The 19,769-nt window shown below is 46.5% G+C and overlaps 1 protein-coding gene across 2 annotated transcripts in view; it reads right to left on the minus strand.

The window, feature by feature from the left end:
• Positions 1-19,769, minus strand: part of ATXN10 (ataxin 10) — a 1,945,293-nt gene that overhangs the window by 973,699 nt on the left and 951,825 nt on the right. For both annotated transcript variants that reach the window (XM_069628187.1, XM_069628188.1), the window contains one exon: positions 2,651-2,731. In XM_069628187.1, coding sequence (XP_069484288.1) covers positions 2,651-2,731 — 81 coding nt within the window. The remainder of the gene's footprint in view (positions 1-2,650; positions 2,732-19,769) is intronic.

A 19,769-nucleotide genomic window follows, 5' to 3' on the forward strand; every position in this document is an offset into this window, starting at 1 on the left:
GTATTGTCGTCAGAGGTTAGCCCCCTTGCCCTGATTGGTCCATCAGCATGCCCCCAAGCCTGGGACCATTGTCGTTCCCAGCCCGCAATGTACCTGGTGCTGGCAACAATGTATGACTATGTGTCTGTGGAAGATAATGGACAGGTCCTGCTACTGCCATTAGAGCACTCCTTTCCCATCGCCGCCTGTGACTGAGTTGTTACGAATTTGTTGCGAGAGGGGTCCCAGATGCGGGACACCAGTGCTTCTTCAGTCTTTGGGAATTGGCATCGTATCAGGTCCGTCTGGTCACGTGTTGAGAGACCATGGCTGAGGCGGAATTACAGGGATTTGATTTGTATTTTGCTTCAGGTAGTCGCAGCAGTGGCAGGTGTCACCTTGGCTTGGAGAGCGCGGCATGTGGATTGCAACATCGCGACCTTGGCTGCGGTGGTTCCAGCCAGGGGCTGTTATGCATGCTCAGCACACCTTGTAGCTCCGTATAAACTGCTCTGGGCTGGTCGTCTCTGGTCTGAGGCCTACTTCGGCTTGGTTGCATGTTGTGGCATAAGGTCCATAAGGCGAGGGGGTGTGGGGTGCGGTGTGGTTCCATGTACATCGGTCCATTTGTAGGGTCCTGTCTCCAGGGTTAGTAGCATGAAGTCTCTGCAAGCATGCACACAAACTCTACCAGCGTCTTGCATTTCTGCGAAGCGGTTGCTAGCCTATGTGAAAAATAAAAACGTTGTACATTTGAGAGTGTACATGGTCGGCTAAGTTCTTCGTGTGGGTTGGTGTGTGAATGATCCAGGTGCGTGGCAGCACATGTATTTCTGTCTGTTGTGGCTATGTTGTCGTGTCATCTCTAGTGATGGCAAATTAGGTTGTGACTCGTTTAGTCAAGCTGGTCCATACGATTGGTACCGGATCCGTCTTGATTCCCACCTCGTGCTTTGGGCAGGATGCGGCCTGGTTTCGTAGGTGGAGCGTGGTCACGGTGTACATTGTCATCCGGGTCAGCGGACAGCGGTGCAAACTCGTGTGGATGGGGGTTCTTTGGTTGTGACGTCGTCAGCCATAGTTTGGACGTGGGTCGGGGGAAGGGAATGTCCCATTTTCCCACTTCAGCAGAGTCAGGCTTATTTCCATACTACTGTACAGAAAAGGGCGGAGAATCTGGCAGTGTAACCTCTAGCCCAAAAATTAGCACACAATCTCAGGTTTTTTTATAGGGTTTTTACACAATGAGGTTCAGACATAAAAACAGTAAGATGCATTTAGTCAGTTACTTTACAATGAGCTTTTCATCTCCCACAACCTTGAGAGGCATGGCTTGAAATCACCAAGCTACGACGGTACATTTCCATTTGGCCTAACCATGTGACCCAGTCTCTGCGTGTGGCAAATCACTTCAGCCACAAGTAATGCGCCCCAACCCAGTGATTAACACCCACATATTCCTTATTCCATCTCACAGGCAAGAATACCTCTCCCTCATATGTGACATGCATCAATGGGCGTGTTTCCAGGCAGAGACTAGTATCACAACCAAACAGCTGCATTGGCTCCCAAATTCTTGACAAACACTCATGCTCTACCATGCCACGCCCCCCATCATGGCTGCAGTGCTGCTCTGACTGCAAGAGATGAGAGTTCAGTGCTCAGGAGAGAAAACACAAAATACTGTCGGTTTCAACAGTTCCTTTCCATACCATTCTCTGGACCTTCTTCCTCCTTGACTCGTGATTTTAAATACAAACATCCTGGTCTTAATGCTCTTCGTTTGGCTTTATATGGCTCATATTTCGGAGAAACCATTCTAAATCCAGGTTTCCCTTTAGGCCAGTTCACCCCTGGGTGAAGGTGTTTTTAATCGTATTCTTCGGGATCTGGAAATAGTGGATAAGATGGCTGCACCTTGATGGGTTTATTGCAGCAATGCTACATGAAAATATACGAATGATATAGCCCTACTCAAGTGATGCATTCACTGTTGACTTTTAAGCCTATGTTTCTCACAGTGGCAGCATTTTGTGTAGCTAAGAACAATCCTGCATTCCGAAATGAAATTGCACCAGGTTAAAGGAAAGCAAATAATATGGAAAATATCTAAGAAGCAAAACCGGCAAAAGAACAAACTCAAAAGTGACAACTAGATGTTCATGCCATTTGCTGGCACACAATTACTGGTGGAAAAAGGGAAGGTAATCTGCCTGGCACATGGTGCAAGAGGCTAACCACAAAGCTGTCAAGTAATTCGTAGATTTTGGAGCAATACTTTAGATTTCCATGTACTTAAAATGGTGATGAGAATACCAAACTGTGGAAATAAAAGATGATCGCTCCTGCTGAAAACATTATTGACATGGCTACAAAATAAAGCTGTGGGTGGTGGTAAAAAAAATCCAAGCTAGAATAAGAAAATCCTGACTTAACCTATATTAATATGTTTATATGGAGTGATGGCACTAAGCTGGATTCTTCAACCCTACATAAATTACTGTCAGCTGTGGCTAAGATGTAATGTTAACCAACCCGTTGAAAATCATTACAGACATAAAAACCTGTATTTAGAGATGATGTGCCAACTACAAAACCCCAAAGCCTTCCAATCACGTGAAAAGGATACTCATGGCAGAATGCTGCAGACCACACTGGTTTTTGGGGTTACCTTTCTTGATTGCTCAGTTTGGCATACATGGCCTCCACCAATGCCGGGCACTTAAGGAAATGGTCTGTTACAATCAGGAACCTGTAAAACAAGACATCATGTCAAATGCTTTCTTGTACGAACGGTAAACAATTGCAAATGGCAATGCAATTCATAGATCTTGTAAGCATGTCTCTCACTTAGCTTGATTACCTCTTATGGATAATGTAAGAGTTGCACAGCTGTATGTAAAACATTTTAAAATGCTGTGTTGCAGAGGGGCATTACATTTGCACATTAAAAGCCAGCCTCTTAGAAACATACTCCTTGTAAAAACCTAGATTACATAGAATACGCAGAAGCTCTATGAATGTATCAGAAGGCTTAAATACAATTTTTCTTTCTAGGACTACTAGTCACCAGCTTCCTGGCACATTCATTTCAAATATTGCTAGGCATATCATGGTTTGGGACCCTTCCACCTTGGGTCTAGAATATATATCGGATGGCTTAAATAATTCCACCAAACTCAGGAAATGGAGTTCAAGGATTTTTACTTTGATTACATGGTGAGCTGCCTCAGGAAGTTCCCCATCTCAGCCCTCAACTGTCTGTAGGCTCGCGCCACACTATCCCAGGCCCACTATTTCCCAAAGGTGTAATGCAACAAAGGATCGGCAGCCCCTACTGTCTAAACTAGCCAATCCGATTGGCGAGGGCCTAAAGGCTGCACCCTTATTTACCTTACTTCCTCCGGCACTTCCTAAGAATTCCCCAATTTCTTTATGCCCCATTCTATGTTCAATGATCTTACGGAGGGTACCCATCTCCTCACAGTCTCTCTCTTTCACTGACACCTGTCCATATTCTTGTTCTCCCCGTATCTCCCTCAATTCTCCTCCTACTCTCGCTTCATTCTCCACCTCTGGTCCTCCTTGTCCTTTTCTCTCCCGGTCACCTTCTTCTCCCTCTTTCCTTCTCCATAGCTCTTTATGTCAACTACTACTCTCTCCAATATCCCACCTCCACTCAACCTGCGATCTTAAACTCCTCTCTCTCCTCTCGCTGTACTACCCTCTCTCTCTCTACACTTCCCCATCCCCTACTTCTACTGCTCTCGCCTATGTCCCCCTCTCTTGCCTCTGTTCCTACGGTCTTCTTACAAACCGCTCTCTGACTACACTCCACTCTTCTCCTACTAATCTCCCCCATGTCCAACCTCCCCTTCCACACCTATCTCCTCTATCTTTCAATCACACTTTCTCACTTGTCTCTCAGTCCACCACCACACCCTGTGAACCCACCCAAACGTGTTTAACTCTGTTGTATGCATGCAGGGTTTTGTACATGTAGTCTCCTGTTTTTCTGTTTACTGACCCTGTTCCCATTGGTTCCCTTTTCCATGTAATCTCTGGGGCAAATCCGGTTCTAGGCTTTTCCCTATGGTGAAGGCATCACGGTCCACAGGTTCAGAAAACCCTGTTGGGCTCCGTCCTCTTTTGGTTCTCTGGTAGTCTTGCAGTCCCAGCAGCCCGGCCAGGTTTCCTCCTATTTTCTCTGCAATAGAATGCTTTGTTTCTGGACCAGAATTTGGAAATTGCAGTGAATGGAAGCTTCTTGTTCTGCATCTTTCTTTCTGTGCTCTTTTGGTTTGGTTGCTGGCATATTGGGTTCTGGATCTTGCGATCCGGAAATAAGCAAAAGAAACAATAGCCAGAAAAGAGGCTGGAAGGTTTCCTGTGAGAAACAGTGCATGAAATCGTTTTCCATACAGTGGGGTTGACAGGCAGAACAAGTGCGTGGCAAGAAGAGTGAGGGACAAACCAATCCCAAGTCCCACAGCAGGGCTGCAAGCCATCCCCCTGGTGAGTAGCAGACTTATTCTCCCAGACATTTGCCCACATGGCAGAACAGCCAGTAACTCCACTGGAGAGTAGGTAGGGAAAATGATGGGTGGTCTATTACCGCCCACTACAGAAGCCCTGTAGTACTGGGCGGAAGCTCCCACCATTACAAAATGTTGTGTATGTTTTTGCATTTATATAGCGCCTTATGTACCATTGGTATGGTCTGAAGGCGCTGGTAGGTTGAACACCCTGGGGAACTGAAGTTCAAGTCAGTGGAGAGAGTAGAGAGAGTCGAAGGTGCTTGTGAGCACCGGATATGTGTGCAGCTGGTGTGGCATTGGTGTAATAGTTGCTTCATAGCGGTAGGTTTGGTGGTTGAGAGATCAGGGGTATGTGTTCGTTCTGGCAGGTTTTAGCCAGACCGGTTCTGGCTGCGTTATGCCTGAGGAGAACGCCTGGCTGGGAGGTGTGAAACCAGCAGTGATTAGTTAGAGTGATGTGGAGTATGAGGCAGATGTTGGTATGAGAACAGCTATACCGAATGGTGTCATAGTATCTCTGTATTCTAGTTGAATGGTGATGTAAAGAGGAGAGTAAGCATGGTGATGTGATAAGATGGTTTACATGCTCTTTCAAACGTTACATGCATTCCAAACCATTCATGTATGTCGCGCACTTCTATGCGCTCTAGTCCGTTCCATGCATTCCAGTCAGCTCCCTGCATTCTAGTGCACTCCGAACAATTCCGCGCACTCTGAACCGTTCCGCGCACTCCGAACTGTTCAGCGCACTCCGAACCGTTACGCGCACTCCGAATCGTTCTTTACACTCATCCGTTCTATACACTCCTGTGTTCTACACACTCCTCCGCACCTCTGCACTCATCCGCTCTACACACTCATCCGCTATCCGCTCATTCGCTCTGCACCTTCATCTGCTCTATGTACTCCTGCGTTCTATACACTCATCTGCTCTACACACTCATCCGCGCTATACACTCATCCGCGCTATACACTCATCCGCGCTATACACTCATCCGCGCTAGACACTCATCCGCGCTAGACACTCATCCGCGCTAGACACTCATCCGCGCTAGACACTCATCCGCGCTAGACACTCATCCACTCTAGACACTCATCCACTCTAGACACTCATCCACTCAACATGCTTGTCCGTTCTATACACTCATCTGTTCTACACACTCATCCGTTTTACACACTCAGATGATGCATTCGTCCGCTCAGCGCTCATCCGTTCCACTCACTTCATCCATTCTAACGGTTTCATCCATTCCATTCACTTCGTTCATTCGTCACGCATTACCGATTCAGGCCATGTTACTTGTTATACGCACTGGATCCGTTCCGTGCTCTCTATCTATTTCATGCACTGCTCTTGTTTCATGTACTTGAATCTTCTATTCTGTCCTTTCCATTTATGCCATGCACTCATACAGTCGGAGTCATCTGTCTGTGTATTCATCAGTCTCTTGTATTCATTTTTCCATCCTCTTCTCTTTATTCATTTTGCCCGTTTTTGTTCATTGTGTCCATTGCACTCATTACATCCATTTCATTAATTTAAACTTCATTACAGTTTCCGTGCAATTTGTTCTTTTTACCCACTTCACTGCTTTGGACGACTTTGCTCATTCTATTCTGTTTGTCCTTTTAGTTTACACTAGTGGTTATTAGTTGTCGATTTCTCACATGGATCTTGATGTTGTAATGTTATTGTCTTAATGTTATTCAGGATCTAGTAGTTTGTTGGATTGGTGTCATTTAGCTGCTGTTATTCTGTTTGGGGTAGTTTGCGCACGGGTTGGTTTTAGGGGAAGAGCCAAGTTTTCAGTAGTTTGCGGAAGGACATTAGATCTTCAGTTAGGCGGTGTGGGGTGGGAGTGCGTTCCACAGCGTGGGGGCCAAGGCTGAGAATGATGATCCGCCTAACGTGACTGAGTTTGTTTTAGGTATGACTAGGAGGGCGGCTGAGCTTGATCTTAGAGGACGTGGAGGGTGATAGGGTTTTAGCTTGTCTTGAACATATTGAGGTCCGGATTTATGCAATGCTCGATGAGAAATGCATAAGGTTTTGAAAGTCACCCTTCGGGCTACTGGAAGCCAATGCAGAGTCTTAAGGGCTGGGGAGATGTGGTCTCTCGGGCCAAGCGCAAGTAGCAGTTTGGCTGCTGCGTTTTGGGCCCTTTCAAGTTTATTCAGTTGGTAAGCATGGACTCCGAGGTAGAGTGGATTTGCGTAGTCCAGTCTTGATATAACAATTGATTGGACCGCTGAGAGTCTGTTGGGAAAGGAGAGATATGGAAAGATGCGCCTAAGAGTTTTAAGGTGGTAGTGGCGCGAGAGTGTTAGGTCGGAGTCAAGGGTGCATCCAAGGATTTTGACTGAGTTACAGGGAGTGGGCGAGTTGCCCATGGCGGATGGCATGGGTAGTGGGTGTGGAAGAAGTTCGGAGTTGCCACATACCATGATTTCAGTTTTAGAGGGATTTAACAAGAGGTGGCTTTGGGTCATCCAGAGCTCGTTGTCAAGGAGGCAGGAAGCGAGGTCAGGTCGGCAGGTGGGTTTTGAGTTCAGGAGTTTTAGAATTAGTTGAGTGTCATCTGCGTAGTTGTAACACAGGATGTTGTGTGAACGAATTATTGGTGGGAGGGTGGTTAAGTAGAGATTGAACAGGAGGGCAGATAGGCATGCTCCTTGTGGGACTCCCTTGTTGACTGGTCGGGCTTGGGAGGAATAGGTGGAGAGTATCGTTATTTAGTACCTATCGTTGAGGAATGACCAATCTATTTGAGAGCGGTTCCACGAATTTCTAGGGAGTGGAGGCGGCCAAGTTGGATTGAGAGATTGATAGTGTCAAAGGTGGCGGATAGGTCAAGAAAGATTAATGCGGCGCATCCCGCGGAGTCTGCCGTGATTTTAAGGTAATCCCAGATTGGAGTTTCGGTTCCGTGATGGGCTCTGAAACCTGATTGCGTGGGGTCTAGGAGATTGTTGGCTTCAACAAAAGGCATTTACTTGGGAGTAGGCGGTTTGGTCAATGAGTTTGGCAAGGAATCTGGTGTTTCAGATGGGGCGGTAGTTTTTGTGCTTGAGAGGGTCGAGGGACGTTTTTTTTTAATAGAGGTCTGGCATGAACCGTTTTGAATGCGTCGGGGAAAAATACCTGAGGAAAGGGAGTCATTTATGATGGATCTTGCGTGTTCTTCTGCGCAGGTAGAGGCAAAAACTTCCTTGAAGGTTCTAGCGGGGCAAGGGTCTAGCGGAGAGCCGGATGGTTTGCGGGAGGAGAGAAGTTTGTGAAATTGTCGAGTGATATTGTACTAAAGGAATCGAATGTTGATTGCGTAGTGGTTGCAGGTGGGGGGTTGGTCGGTATGGGGGGTTGCCTGGTGGATGTAAGAGAGCCAGTTTGGCGGTTAGTGCATTTGTTCTTTCAAGAGCCGTGGCATAATAGTGGAGAGAGAGTGAGTTGCACAGTGATTGTGAGGGGGTCGGGACGGTGGTAGTGCATGCTGGTTTGGTAAATTAGGAGATGATTTTGTGAAGTTCTTTGCTGGGGTTTTTGTAGTTTAGGATTTGGGAGTTGTAGTAGGCTTTTTTTGTTTTCCGGATTTCGGCCATGTGCCGATGAAGGTATCGGGCCAAGGTGGCTCTGCTCCCTTGGGTTTTGTCTTTTTGTCTTTTGCGTTCTAGGTATTTATATAGTTTAGTGGTCTTCAAGTCAGGTGTGAACCATCTAGGAAACAAGCCACGGCGGGCTGATGGTTTGCAAGAGGGTGTGAGGCGCATTAGTGAGGTGTTGAGCCATGAGTCAAAGGCGTTGGGGGTTAGTTTATTGGGTTGGCAGGTAGGTGGAGGAGACTTGAGGAGTGCGTCGGCTAGGTCAGGAAGGATTATTCATTTTTTCCAGCATTTGCATAGATTCGGGGGTTCAGATTCGAGTACGGGAAGCGGGACAGGTGAGTAAATGGCAAAAGATACAATGAAGTGATCGGACCAGATGATAGGGGTGGGGGGGTTTAGATGTATCCGGTTGTGGGAGCTAAAGATGACATCAAGAGTGTGTCCTTTATAGTGAGTCGGGCCGTTTATGTGGGGTTGAAGGGTGGCAATGGAGTCGCAGAGGTGGTTTGAGAATTGTCTATCATAGCCAGGTGGTCTGTAGATTATTAGGAAGCTGTGCGAGAACGACGGGGAGAGGGATAATTTAACGAGGAGTGATTCGCAGGAAGGAATGGATGGTTGATTGTCGATGATTGAGGCGTGGAAGTGAGACTTGAAGACGAATGCTATTCCCCCACCTCTAGAGGGACGGTTCAGTGGGATGAGGGCGTAATCGGGGGGTGGCGGGGGCTTCATAGGCGATTGGGGCAAAGTCGTCAGAGAACCAAGCTTCGGTGATGAAAACCAGGTCTGGTTTGTCAGAGACGAGGAGGTCAAAGATGTTGTGTCTGTTTTTTGCTACGGATCGGGCATTAAATGGGATGCAATTCACTTCGGTAGGTGAGGTTGGTGTCGTAGCTGCAGCGGGCAGGGGTTGGGGGGGAGTGGGTGGAAACTGGAGAGGGAGAGCGGTGGGGTGATTGATGATAGATGGGAAAAGTGGCCGAGCAGAAGGGTTGGCGGGTTTGGGGTGGGAGTGGTTGGATGTGTGTGTGTGTGTTAGGGGGATTGAGTTTGGCACGGGGGATTTGAAGGTGGGGTGTGGGCGGTTAAGATTTTCAGTTGCAGTCGGTGAGAAATTGAGGGCGAGGGGTTTCAGGAAGGGTGAAGCGAGGGGGGATGGTGGTGATTGGGGGAGTGAAGTGGTGGGTCGAGACAGGGGAGGCGATGAGTGGTGAGAGATTGAGGGGGACCAGGTACGTTTCCTCTTTAGTGTCTTTGTTGCGATTGGTGTGTGAGAGAGGGTAGGGGTTTTGGAGGGGGAGAGGGATGAGGCTTCTGTTCTTGCTAGGACTAGGCGTGCAGTTTTTAGGGAGGGGAAGGGGTGTGGTCGGTGGGGAATAATGGCGGGGGTTAGTGGGAAGAGCGCGGGGTGCATGATTGCAGGCCGGGGTGTGGCCGGTAAGATAGTGAGGGGAGCGAGCATGGTCAACGTAGGTTGGTCGTGGTAGGGTTCGGGGGAGCAGTGGTCCTAGGACGGTTGGCTCGCCACAGTGCCCCTCTGGCTTGGTGTTTGGAAAGGGGAAGGGTAAGGGATGTGAAGGAGGGTGGGATGATTTGGGAAGGGGGGACGGGAGGCAAGGCGGGCCGGAGAGTGGAGGCGGTCCATGATGGTCGTTTCCGGTATACACTGGTGGATTGGGGGCACTCATGGTTAGTGCGTACTGTTAGGTGTAGTTTCAGGTGCGACTTATACTTTATTGGACTTTATAAATAGTTCGGCTATATTGCTGGGAGAGATTAGTCTTGGTTTCAGGGTTCCACTAAGCCAGGTGATACTAGTCACTTATTCTAGGTTTTAGTGTACTAATTGTAACTAGGCTGCAGATGTTAGGCCGTTTTGAGGTGTGGCTAGACCTTAGGATATGCTGCTAGGCGGCCTATTTAGTTGCAACTACAATACAATTACGCTGTTGGGTAGACTTTCTTCTAGTAGGCTGGAATACGGGAAAGCTATTAGGGAGAAATTGAATGTAGCAACGTCACAGGTATGCTTTTAGGTGGACTTTTAGGTGCAGTCTAGGAGGACTTTCAAATTGTAGTTCTAACTTCAGTCAGGGCAGGCTATTAGGCACATTTCTGGATTCAAGGAAGGGGCGATAATAGGCCTACTTCTAAATCTGAGTTTGTACAGATAGGCTATTAGTGCTGCTTTTATATTCAACTAATAACTCAACGCTAATGAGAACACTATTGCACAGAGATGGATATTATGTACGCAGAGGATATTAGGCACACTTTTAAGTTCAATTTGCATAGAGAGGGTATTCGGGATATTTCTGAATTCGGGCAAGGTGCGCTATTAGGTCTACTTCTGAGTGTAGCTTTGCACAGAGAGGATATTAGGTACACTTTTAATTTCAACTTTGCACAGAGTGGAAATTAGGCACAGTTCTAATTTCAGCTTCACACAGATGACATTAGGGACACTTCTAAATTCACTTTGTACAGAGGGGATTAGGTAAAGTTCTAAATTCAGGTCTTGCACAGAGAGGTTATTAGGCACACTTCTAACTTCACCTTTGCACAGTGAGGGTATTAGGCATAATTCTAGATTCACCAGGGTACGCTATTAGGTACACTTCTGAATTGAACTAAGCACAGAGAGATTATTAGGGACACTAGTCAGTTCAACTAGGGCTCGTTATTAGGCACACTTTGCATTTCAACTTTACACTGAGAGGCTATTAGGCATAATTCTAAAACAACTCTGCACACAGAGGTTATTATGGACACTGGTCAGTTCAACTGGGCACGGTTCTAAATTCGACTTTATACAGAGAGGCTATAAGGCACAATTCTAAAGTCAATTTTGCACAGACAGGCTATTTGGCACAATTCTAACATCAACTTTACTCAGCGAGGATGTTAGGCATGCTTTTAAATTCAAGTCATGCACAGAGAGGGTATTAGGTACAGTTCTAGATTCAACCAAGGCAGGCAATTAGATACACCAAGTCACATTTTTGCACTTCTAAGTTGAGCTTTGCACGGTGGGTTATTGAATACACTTTAGGTTCAGGTTTGCACAGGGAGGATAGTAGGAACACATCTAGAGTCAGATTTGCACAGGGAGGGTGTTAGGATCACTTCTAAAATCAGCCAGGGCACAGAGAGAATATTGGGCACACTTCTAAATTAAATTTGCAGGAGAGGATATTAGGTAGACTTCTAGATGCAACTTTTCACAGAGAGGTTATTTGGCAGACTTCTAGATTCAACTTTTCACAGAGAGGCTACTGGGTACACTTCCAAAGTCAACCCTCACCGAAAGGCTATTAGGCTGACTTCTAGATGCAACTTTTCACAGAGAGAATATTAGGTAGATTTCTAGATTCAACTTTTCACAGGGAGGCTATTGGGTACACTTCCAAATTCAACCCTCACAGAGAGGCCTCCGGCCACACTCTCTACATTCAACTCTTGAGTACACGTCTAGATTCAGCAGAGCATGCTATTAGGCACCCTTCCAAAATCAACCAGAGCACAGAGAGGCTATTGGGCACACTTCTAAATTCAGTTTAGCGCAGAGATGTTATTGGGCACACTTCTAAATTCAGCTTTTACAGAGAGGCTATTGGGTACATTTCTATATTCAGCTTTCACAGAGAGGCTATTGGCCACATTTCTAAATACAATTTTCACAGAGAGGCTGTAGGGCACACTTCTAAATGCAGTTTAACACAGAGATGTTATTGGTCACACTTCTAAATGCACCTTTCAGAGAGGGGCTATTGGGCACACTTCAAAATTCAGCTTTCACAGAGAGGCTTTTGGGCACACTTCAAAATTCAGCTTTCACAGAGAGGCTATCGGGCACACTTCTAAATACAACTTTCACAGAGGGGCTATTGGGCACACTTCTAAATTCAACTTTGACAGAGAGGCTATCGGGCACACTTCTAAATTCAACTTTCACAGAGAGGCTATCGGGCACACTTCTAAATGCAACTTTCACAGAGGGGCTATTGGGCACACTTCTAAATTCAACTTTCACAGAGAGGCTATTGGGCACACTTCTAAATTCAACTTCCACAGAGAGGCTATTGGGCACACTTCTAAATTCAACTTTCACAGAGAGGCTATTGGGCACACTTCTAAATTCAACTTTCACAAATAGGCCAGCAGTGGGGGCCACTGCCCAATACCATGGCCAAAAGCAGAGTGGAAGGGAGCACATATGGGAATGCTGCATCCTAATCCGGACACAGACCCACACACCTTCAGCCTTTAATTCAGAACTGGTATTATGGTGCTAGTGGTGCAGGGAAGAAACTTTCCTTATTTTTGACCAGCTGTCAAACGGTCTAAAATTGTGCAGATTTCGAGAAAGTCACCTGCAGGATTTCACTGAAACCATCAGTGTACAGGGCAGGGCGGGGGGGGGTTGGTCCCGGATACTGACTCCCTGGGTGAGGGGTGTTTCCAGAGAGCTAGCCTCTGCCTGGTGGAGGCCTTTGTGACAACTGTTCATTGGACTACCGGTTGAAATGGCCAGGCAACTGTGAAGACTGATTGTTTTATTTTTTCCAGCTGACACATGCAGAGCAAAATTCATTGCTCCCCACTTCACTTTTAGCAATGCCCCTCGACCCAAGTTTCACTGTCCTTTACTGTCCAGTCGAAATTTTTGCTATGCGTAGACTCACACAGTATTCTAGAGTTACTAGATCATCTGAACTTCAACTGCAATAAGGGGAAGAAATTGCTTATGTACCTTAAGAGTCAGATTTTCTAGAGACCGGCATAATGATTATGGACACATTTAGTCTCTCCTCGGGTCGCTTGCATCATGAAATGATTAGTTATACCCATTTTCAAACAGTTGTGTAATCCGCCCAAGTCTCTTACTAATTCTCTCATACCCATTTTCAATTCTGCATAGGCACCAGATGGACACCTTAGCGAAGCAGAATAAATTAGCATTATGCGTGCAAAATGTACCCTATGATCAATGAAGTGGGCTATCAAACTTGTGATAGTCCTAATCCTGGTCATTGTAGCCTTTTCAACAAATCGAGCCTAAAGTGGAATCCACGCCTGTAAGCAGTTTCAGAACAAAAATAAAAAACATGATTGGTTTATATTACAGTAGGCATTTCAGAGCAAGTAAGTAGATGGTAGACTACCTCCCCCACACCTCCAAACCCCACTCCCCCGGGCACCTCACTTGAATGAAACATTTTGCCATCTGTATCCCATTTCCCCCAAATTCTCTCCGCTTCATAGGGCACCCACATGCAGTATAAATTCTTCTTTCTAATGAGATACATATGTCAACATCCGACAACCACGCACTTTATTGGGGACGTTCTGGTGCACCCCATTTCGCAGCAATGTTACATTTTATAGGACCAGTCACTGTAGATGAGAACATTTTTCCATAGCGATCAGATGAGGTTGCGCCCCATATCCCCAACAACAGTCGTTTCGGGTCCCTCAGTATTTCTGCACCTATCGTTGCTGACAACCGAGCAAGACACATCCCAGAATCGGCAAATCTGTTGACATTCCCACATGATGTGAAAGAAGGTTCCCTCCATTCTCCCACCCCCAGAACTTACACAATTTGGGCTGCCAGCTCGACCTCACCCGAAAAGCAGGGTGCAAGGGTAATATACCCTTATGTAGGATGTTGAGTTGTACCAGTCAGAGTATAGATGAGATTCCCACTTCCCAAGGAAACACTAGCGCCTCAACCCAATCTTCAGGTTCAATTAAACACATGTCTGCTTCCCTTTTTAGTTTTGAGGCGGTTGAGCTCTTGTGTTGCAAATGAACATATGACTTGGTAGAGGTGATCTTGTTCATAATACGCTCTGGCAGGAGATTCCTTTCCAGCGGGGAGTAATGTGGGGTTTCTTGACTAGCTCCATTTGTGTGCGTAGTGCATGAGAGAGCTGCATATAATGTTAGTGTTCCATGTTTAGTAGTCCATGTGAGGGCTGTAGTGCTTCGAAAGGCACTAGTATGCCCTCTTATCAAATAACCCAGTGTCAGGATATTCGAATTGACCCATGCCATAAATCTGCCGATGTTGTTTATTTCCAGCATAGGTACATTATCCAATAATGGTTGTGCCAGTGTGAGCCTTTCTCCCCAACCAATATGTTTATGTGCTTCATTCCAAATTTGTATAATATGTTTGGTCATGCTTGGAAGACATGGTCCCCCAGGTTTTCGATACTTTAGTTGGATTAGCTCCCCCTATCCATGCCCTCTCAGACTCTATGTGTGGCAGTTGCGTATCATCGTGAAACCAGTTGTTACCAGCTGGATCGCCCAATAATAGCATTGCAAGTGTGGTAAACCAATAACTCCCTCCCATACCGAGCTTTGCGGGATAGTCGGGGCAATATGGGTTGCTTGCCACCCCATAATAGTTCCCTGCGAGCCGAGTCAATCCTTTGTTAGGGATCCTGTGCAAGGCATTTTGAAGAATGTAAATATACCTGGGTAGCATCAACATTTTATACAAGGCAGCCTTCCCAAGTAGAGTCAACGTAGAGACTTAAAGTGCTTGACATCATGTAGAAAGAGTTCCATAATCGGGTGTAAAATATGAGAAGGAAACGTCCAGAGATCTGTTCCAATGTGTATGCCTAGATATTGAAATCTAGCTCTATCCACCAGGTATGGGCAATCAGTAGGACTAGCTTGATCATGGCCTTATATTGTGAATAATACAGATTTGTTCCAATTCACCTTTGGCCCACTAAATGTTTCATATTCCTGTAGCGTTTTGGTCACTACTGGGCAGGATTGAACCGGCTTCCCCATATAAATTAATAAATCATCAGAGTATAAAGAGACCCTGTCCTCCTATCCGGTTGGCCAGTGAAAGCCCACCCTTGGCAGGTCGGTTCAAAGTTGCATCGCTAACTGTTCAATGGGCAAGGTGCTGGTCGCCTGCCTGCCTCACTACCCACACCTACGCATCAATGTTCTGCTTTCCATATCTGGCGGCCTGATGGCTCACATCAAGGCAAGTAAGCCCCTCGGGCATCACCACGCTTTCTATGCACTAAAAAGGATTTCTACCGCTGGCAGAGGTTCAATATTTCTGCAGGGCATTTAAAATCCTAATTTTCAATAAAATTTGCAAAAACGCCACACAGCGCTATTCTCTGTTCCACATAGCATCCCACTGCAAGACGGTTGCCCTCCCCATCGCCACCGGAGTGTCTTCTTAGGTTGCCTTGACTACGGTGTAGCCTGCACCAGTCAGGAGCCAGCATGCTCGAGCAGGCCTCTGTCCGAAGGCCCACACAAAGGCCCCAGTCTAGTGCTATCTGGAGCTAGAGGAGCCCCTCTCCATGCCGCCTTAATCATCCGTCCTTCAGGCAATTGCCCCCATGTTCATACTGACAGTGACTCGTGTATGGCCTGACCTGAAATCGTCTGCTTCTGCATTACACTGGTAAGCATCCAGGTCGCAATGTTCTGTCCTACACTCCTCCCATGGTCCCTCTACCATTGACTGCTTGGCTGTTTCTTCTCCCTCCTTTTCCCCGCTAGCCTCACTGTAGATTCTAATTTCAGTATCACTTGATATTGTCTCTTGTTGTGCCTCAACCTGAATGCTTTCTGTGTATTAAGCCTTGCTTAAAATTCGAATTTAGATGTACTTTACATCTGTGCAACCTCCATATTGTAATGCATCGTAAGCTTCTGGAAAAATTCGAATTTAGGTGTGCTTAACATTGGTTCACCCTCCATTTTGTACTGGACTGTGTGCTTCTGGGTAAATTCGAATTTAGGTGCACTCTAATCTGTGAGTCCTCCTGCCTCCTTCGGCTAAGAGTCTGCCTGGTGAGATCGCTTGTGTACTTTTGCAGCCTCTCTATTTGTCCCTCTTTTCTCCACCTCAATGTCACTCTCCATCCCCCCATCTATTCTAACTGTTACACTGTCGCCTATCCCTCCTCTCTCACGAGGTCTGGAAGACAACATTTCAAGAAAGATCTCTTGGCCTGTAATCCTGGCCTGCCTATCGCTGATACTTATGTCAGTGGTACTTTTAGACAGACTATAACTGATATCCTCTTCTCTGTTCCTTCTCCAGACCTCTCCTCTGATTTCTCCCCTCTCCCCTTTTTCCTCTTCCGCCATTGATGGTGGCACAAGGTGGGAAGTTCTCTTGGCGTACTTCTCATCCTCCAAGTGCATCATTAACATTTATTACAATGGCACTGTCATGGCCAGGGTCCTCAATCCAATCTTTTTCTCTTAGACCGGCACCTGTCTGCCCTCATCAACTTCTTACCTTCTCCTACTGCCCCTGCTTCTTCTCTCTCTGCACCTCCTTCACCACCTCTGAGGGGTGTACCACCCCCCAGTACCCCTGCATAGAAAAACTTCAAAAAGGTGGGGACCGGCTTCACTTAGCCACACTGAATGATTGTTCTATTGTCAAACATTCCTCCGACATCTGCCTCCACCTCGAAGACTTTGATCTTGGTCATCTCCCTCACCGAGACGTGATTCAATGCTAGCTCTGTTACTGCTTTCGACTCCCTCCTCCCTGCTGGCCACAAGATCCTCTCCAAGCCTCGGCCTAACTGATATGGTGGTGGAGTAGCCCTGAGTTTCACTGAGTGGGTCCTTATCCCTCCAATACCCACCCAGCCCTATTCCTCCTTTGAAAGTCTTGTCTGCAAGCTTGGTGATTCTCTGACTCTCTCTCACCACTGCTACCATTTACAAACCTCCTGGCCCTATGTCTGTCTTCCTTTCCGAATGGGCTGACTTTATCTCCACTCTTCTGACCACTACCTCTAAACTCCTCCTCCTGGGTGACTTCAACATCCACCTTGACTCCATACCCCCCCCCCCCTCTACACTCTTCCATGATCTCTGTACCTCTCTTTCCCTCACTATTCTCCCTTCTGGTCCTACCCATTCTACCGGACACACTCTTGATGCCTTCATCCCAGAGGATCTCCCTTTCTCGAACCCTCTCAATACCCCTCCCTCCTGGCCCAACCACTCACTCCTCTTCTCTCCTCTCATCTGGGACCTCTCAGCTCCCTGACCGAGCCTCCACCATCACTGCCAGCCTCCTTCACAGCCTGGTTTCTCAAGAGCCCAACAGGATCCTGGCCCCGTTCCCAATCGCCACCAGCATCTGCCTCCTGCACTGCCCTCTGGGCCCACACCTGTCTATCGGTTTGCTTGCCCCACTCTGCACTTACCTGTTTGGCAGTAGATCCCGCATGTGCCTGGTATGACTCCACCCTCGCACTTAACTGTTTCCCTCCAACAGGCACCTCTTGGACTTCCCTCCCCCCTAGGGGACCTGGTAGCACTTATCCACGCCCCACACCCTTTTCTTTTCTCCCTTCACTGCACTTGCATGCTCTGAATGTAACAAGGCCTAGTAGGACAGTTATTTTGTTCCTTTTTATTCATTGGCAATTGCTAGGTTTACTGCTCTTTGTTCCCTTCCCTTTTTTTCTTGTGGCGCTTTGATATACTGTCCTGCTGTATAAGTGGCTTAAAAATAAAAAATAAAATTAAAATAAAGGTGAACAATAGGGGAGTGAGGGGGCTCCCCTGTTTGGTACTGTGTTCCAACAGGAAGGTCCTGGAGTTCGTCCCGTTCACACAAACCTCAGCAACCAGTGATTCATATGGTACGCGGACTGAGCTGATAATATGGTCTCCAAATACCATCTGTCTGAGGATTTCCCACAGAGTATCCCACTGTACTGTATGAAATGCCTTCACAAAATGAACCGAGAGAAGCACAAGTGGTTACTGGAGGGTGGGAGCCTCTATCACGAGGCGCAAGCGTAATATTAATTCCAGTGGATTTATCTGGCATAAATCTGTGTTGGTCTGGATGGATTAGAGAGGCGATAACCTGAAGTAAGCAGTTAGCAAGTACCTTGGCAAGAATTTTAGCTTCTCTGTTAGTAAATGAAAAAAGTCTATAGGAAGCACACATTGAAGGAGGCTTATCCTTTTTCGGGAAAACTACTAGGCCAGCTCTTTGAAGATCCGGTGACAGAACTCCGGTGTCTCAACTCTGCCGGAGGAGATCCGAAACGATTTTCTAGCTCAGTTTATTCCAGACTTCAATGAGAAAGCCATTTGGACCCAGTGCCTTCCCACAATGGAGTTGGTTAATGGGGCCAGTGACTGTCTCCTCTGTAATTTCAGCCTCTATTTCTAGCTTCTGGTGGTGCGACAAGTGCAGGAGGTCAGTGTTACCCAAGGCATTAATACCCCTTGACCCAGAGGGCCTTTGTGAGCCGCTGTATATCTCCTCATAATAGGCGGTGTGAAGGCATCATGAAGCAAGACACAGGCAACTGATTCAAAATTAAAAGAAAACATCTCTATTAACTCAAGGCCTAACTTGCCCCATACTAAGGTGGGATTTCCCAACCTAAATAAACGAAGGATAGTCTGAGTCAGTAAGTTCAACGTAAAAGTCTGCTGTGTCCAAAACCTATACTTGCCGTCACAACTAAAGACAAAAGCTAAACAATGTGTAAGGATATCGTCAATAAAAAAACACATTTTCAAACTAAGGTTCTGAGCTTCTTTCAGCTCCCGGTCTGCTCTTGGCTCCATTTCTAAGTTCAAAGCAGTTCTAACAAATGGGCCTCGGGGTTCCCTTCCCCCAAGTTCAAGACAGTTCCACAAAATGGTCTCAGGATTCCCTTCTCCAAGTTCAACAAAGTTCCACACAAAAAGGTCTTAGGGTTCCCTTCCACAAGTAGACAGTTTTTCAGGCTTCAACTTCACAGTCTCAGGCTTCAAATTCATCCATTTCTCTCCACCACTTGAATCACTATAGGCCGACCAGCTTCAGCCTCTTGACTTCTCTTGATTTACTCCAAGGAGGGGTTCCTCGGTTTAGGCTCAGTTGTCAGACCACACGGTCCACCCATCACAGGTTACGCAACCAATAACCCATGGCACTTTACAACAGTTCATTCTTTCTCATAGGACTTCCTTGACAACACAGGCTTCCTTTCTACATCTGTGTTATAAGTTCACTTACTCTTCTGGCTCACTTTAATGGCTGCTTGCCTTCATCAACATGTGATTCTCACAAACATTCCTTTGTGGTATTTCTCGTGGTTACCACCTTGCTCCCACACTATTCAATAATGCTTTACTTTTCACTCTTTTCACTTTGTTTGCAAATGCAGTTTAAATTCATCTCTTTCGTTTTCTTTCGTGCAATATTCTCATACTTTTCTTCGGTTCAACATTCAAACTTATTAAGTGCTTGTCAACTGAAACACTTTACGAGCGCGATACAAATAAAATATCAATATCAATTGCAAATTGTTCGGTATTCAACAGATCATATTTGGTCATCCGACCTGTTTATCAATGTTCAACATGTATTACTTGCTTGACATTTAATTCGGTATTCAATAGTTCACTTTTGGTCTTGTTAATATGCGGGCGCTGCTGCGCCCGACTTCTCACATGATCAGTGATCGGAAGCTGCAGTGCCCGCCTCATCTTCCAGCCAGCCTATTCTTGTGGGCTTACAAGACCCCCTGGAGTATCACAGCGTCCAGAGGGCTCCATAGCAACGTGTGTCAATGAAGACGCATTGGAGGCCAATGAGGGACGTGGGCTAGA

This window comes from Ambystoma mexicanum, chromosome 12 (assembly GCF_040938575.1).
Source record: "Ambystoma mexicanum isolate Mex_15411 chromosome 12, UKY_AmexF1_1, whole genome shotgun sequence".
Classification (NCBI taxonomy): Eukaryota; Metazoa; Chordata; class Amphibia; order Caudata; family Ambystomatidae; genus Ambystoma; species Ambystoma mexicanum.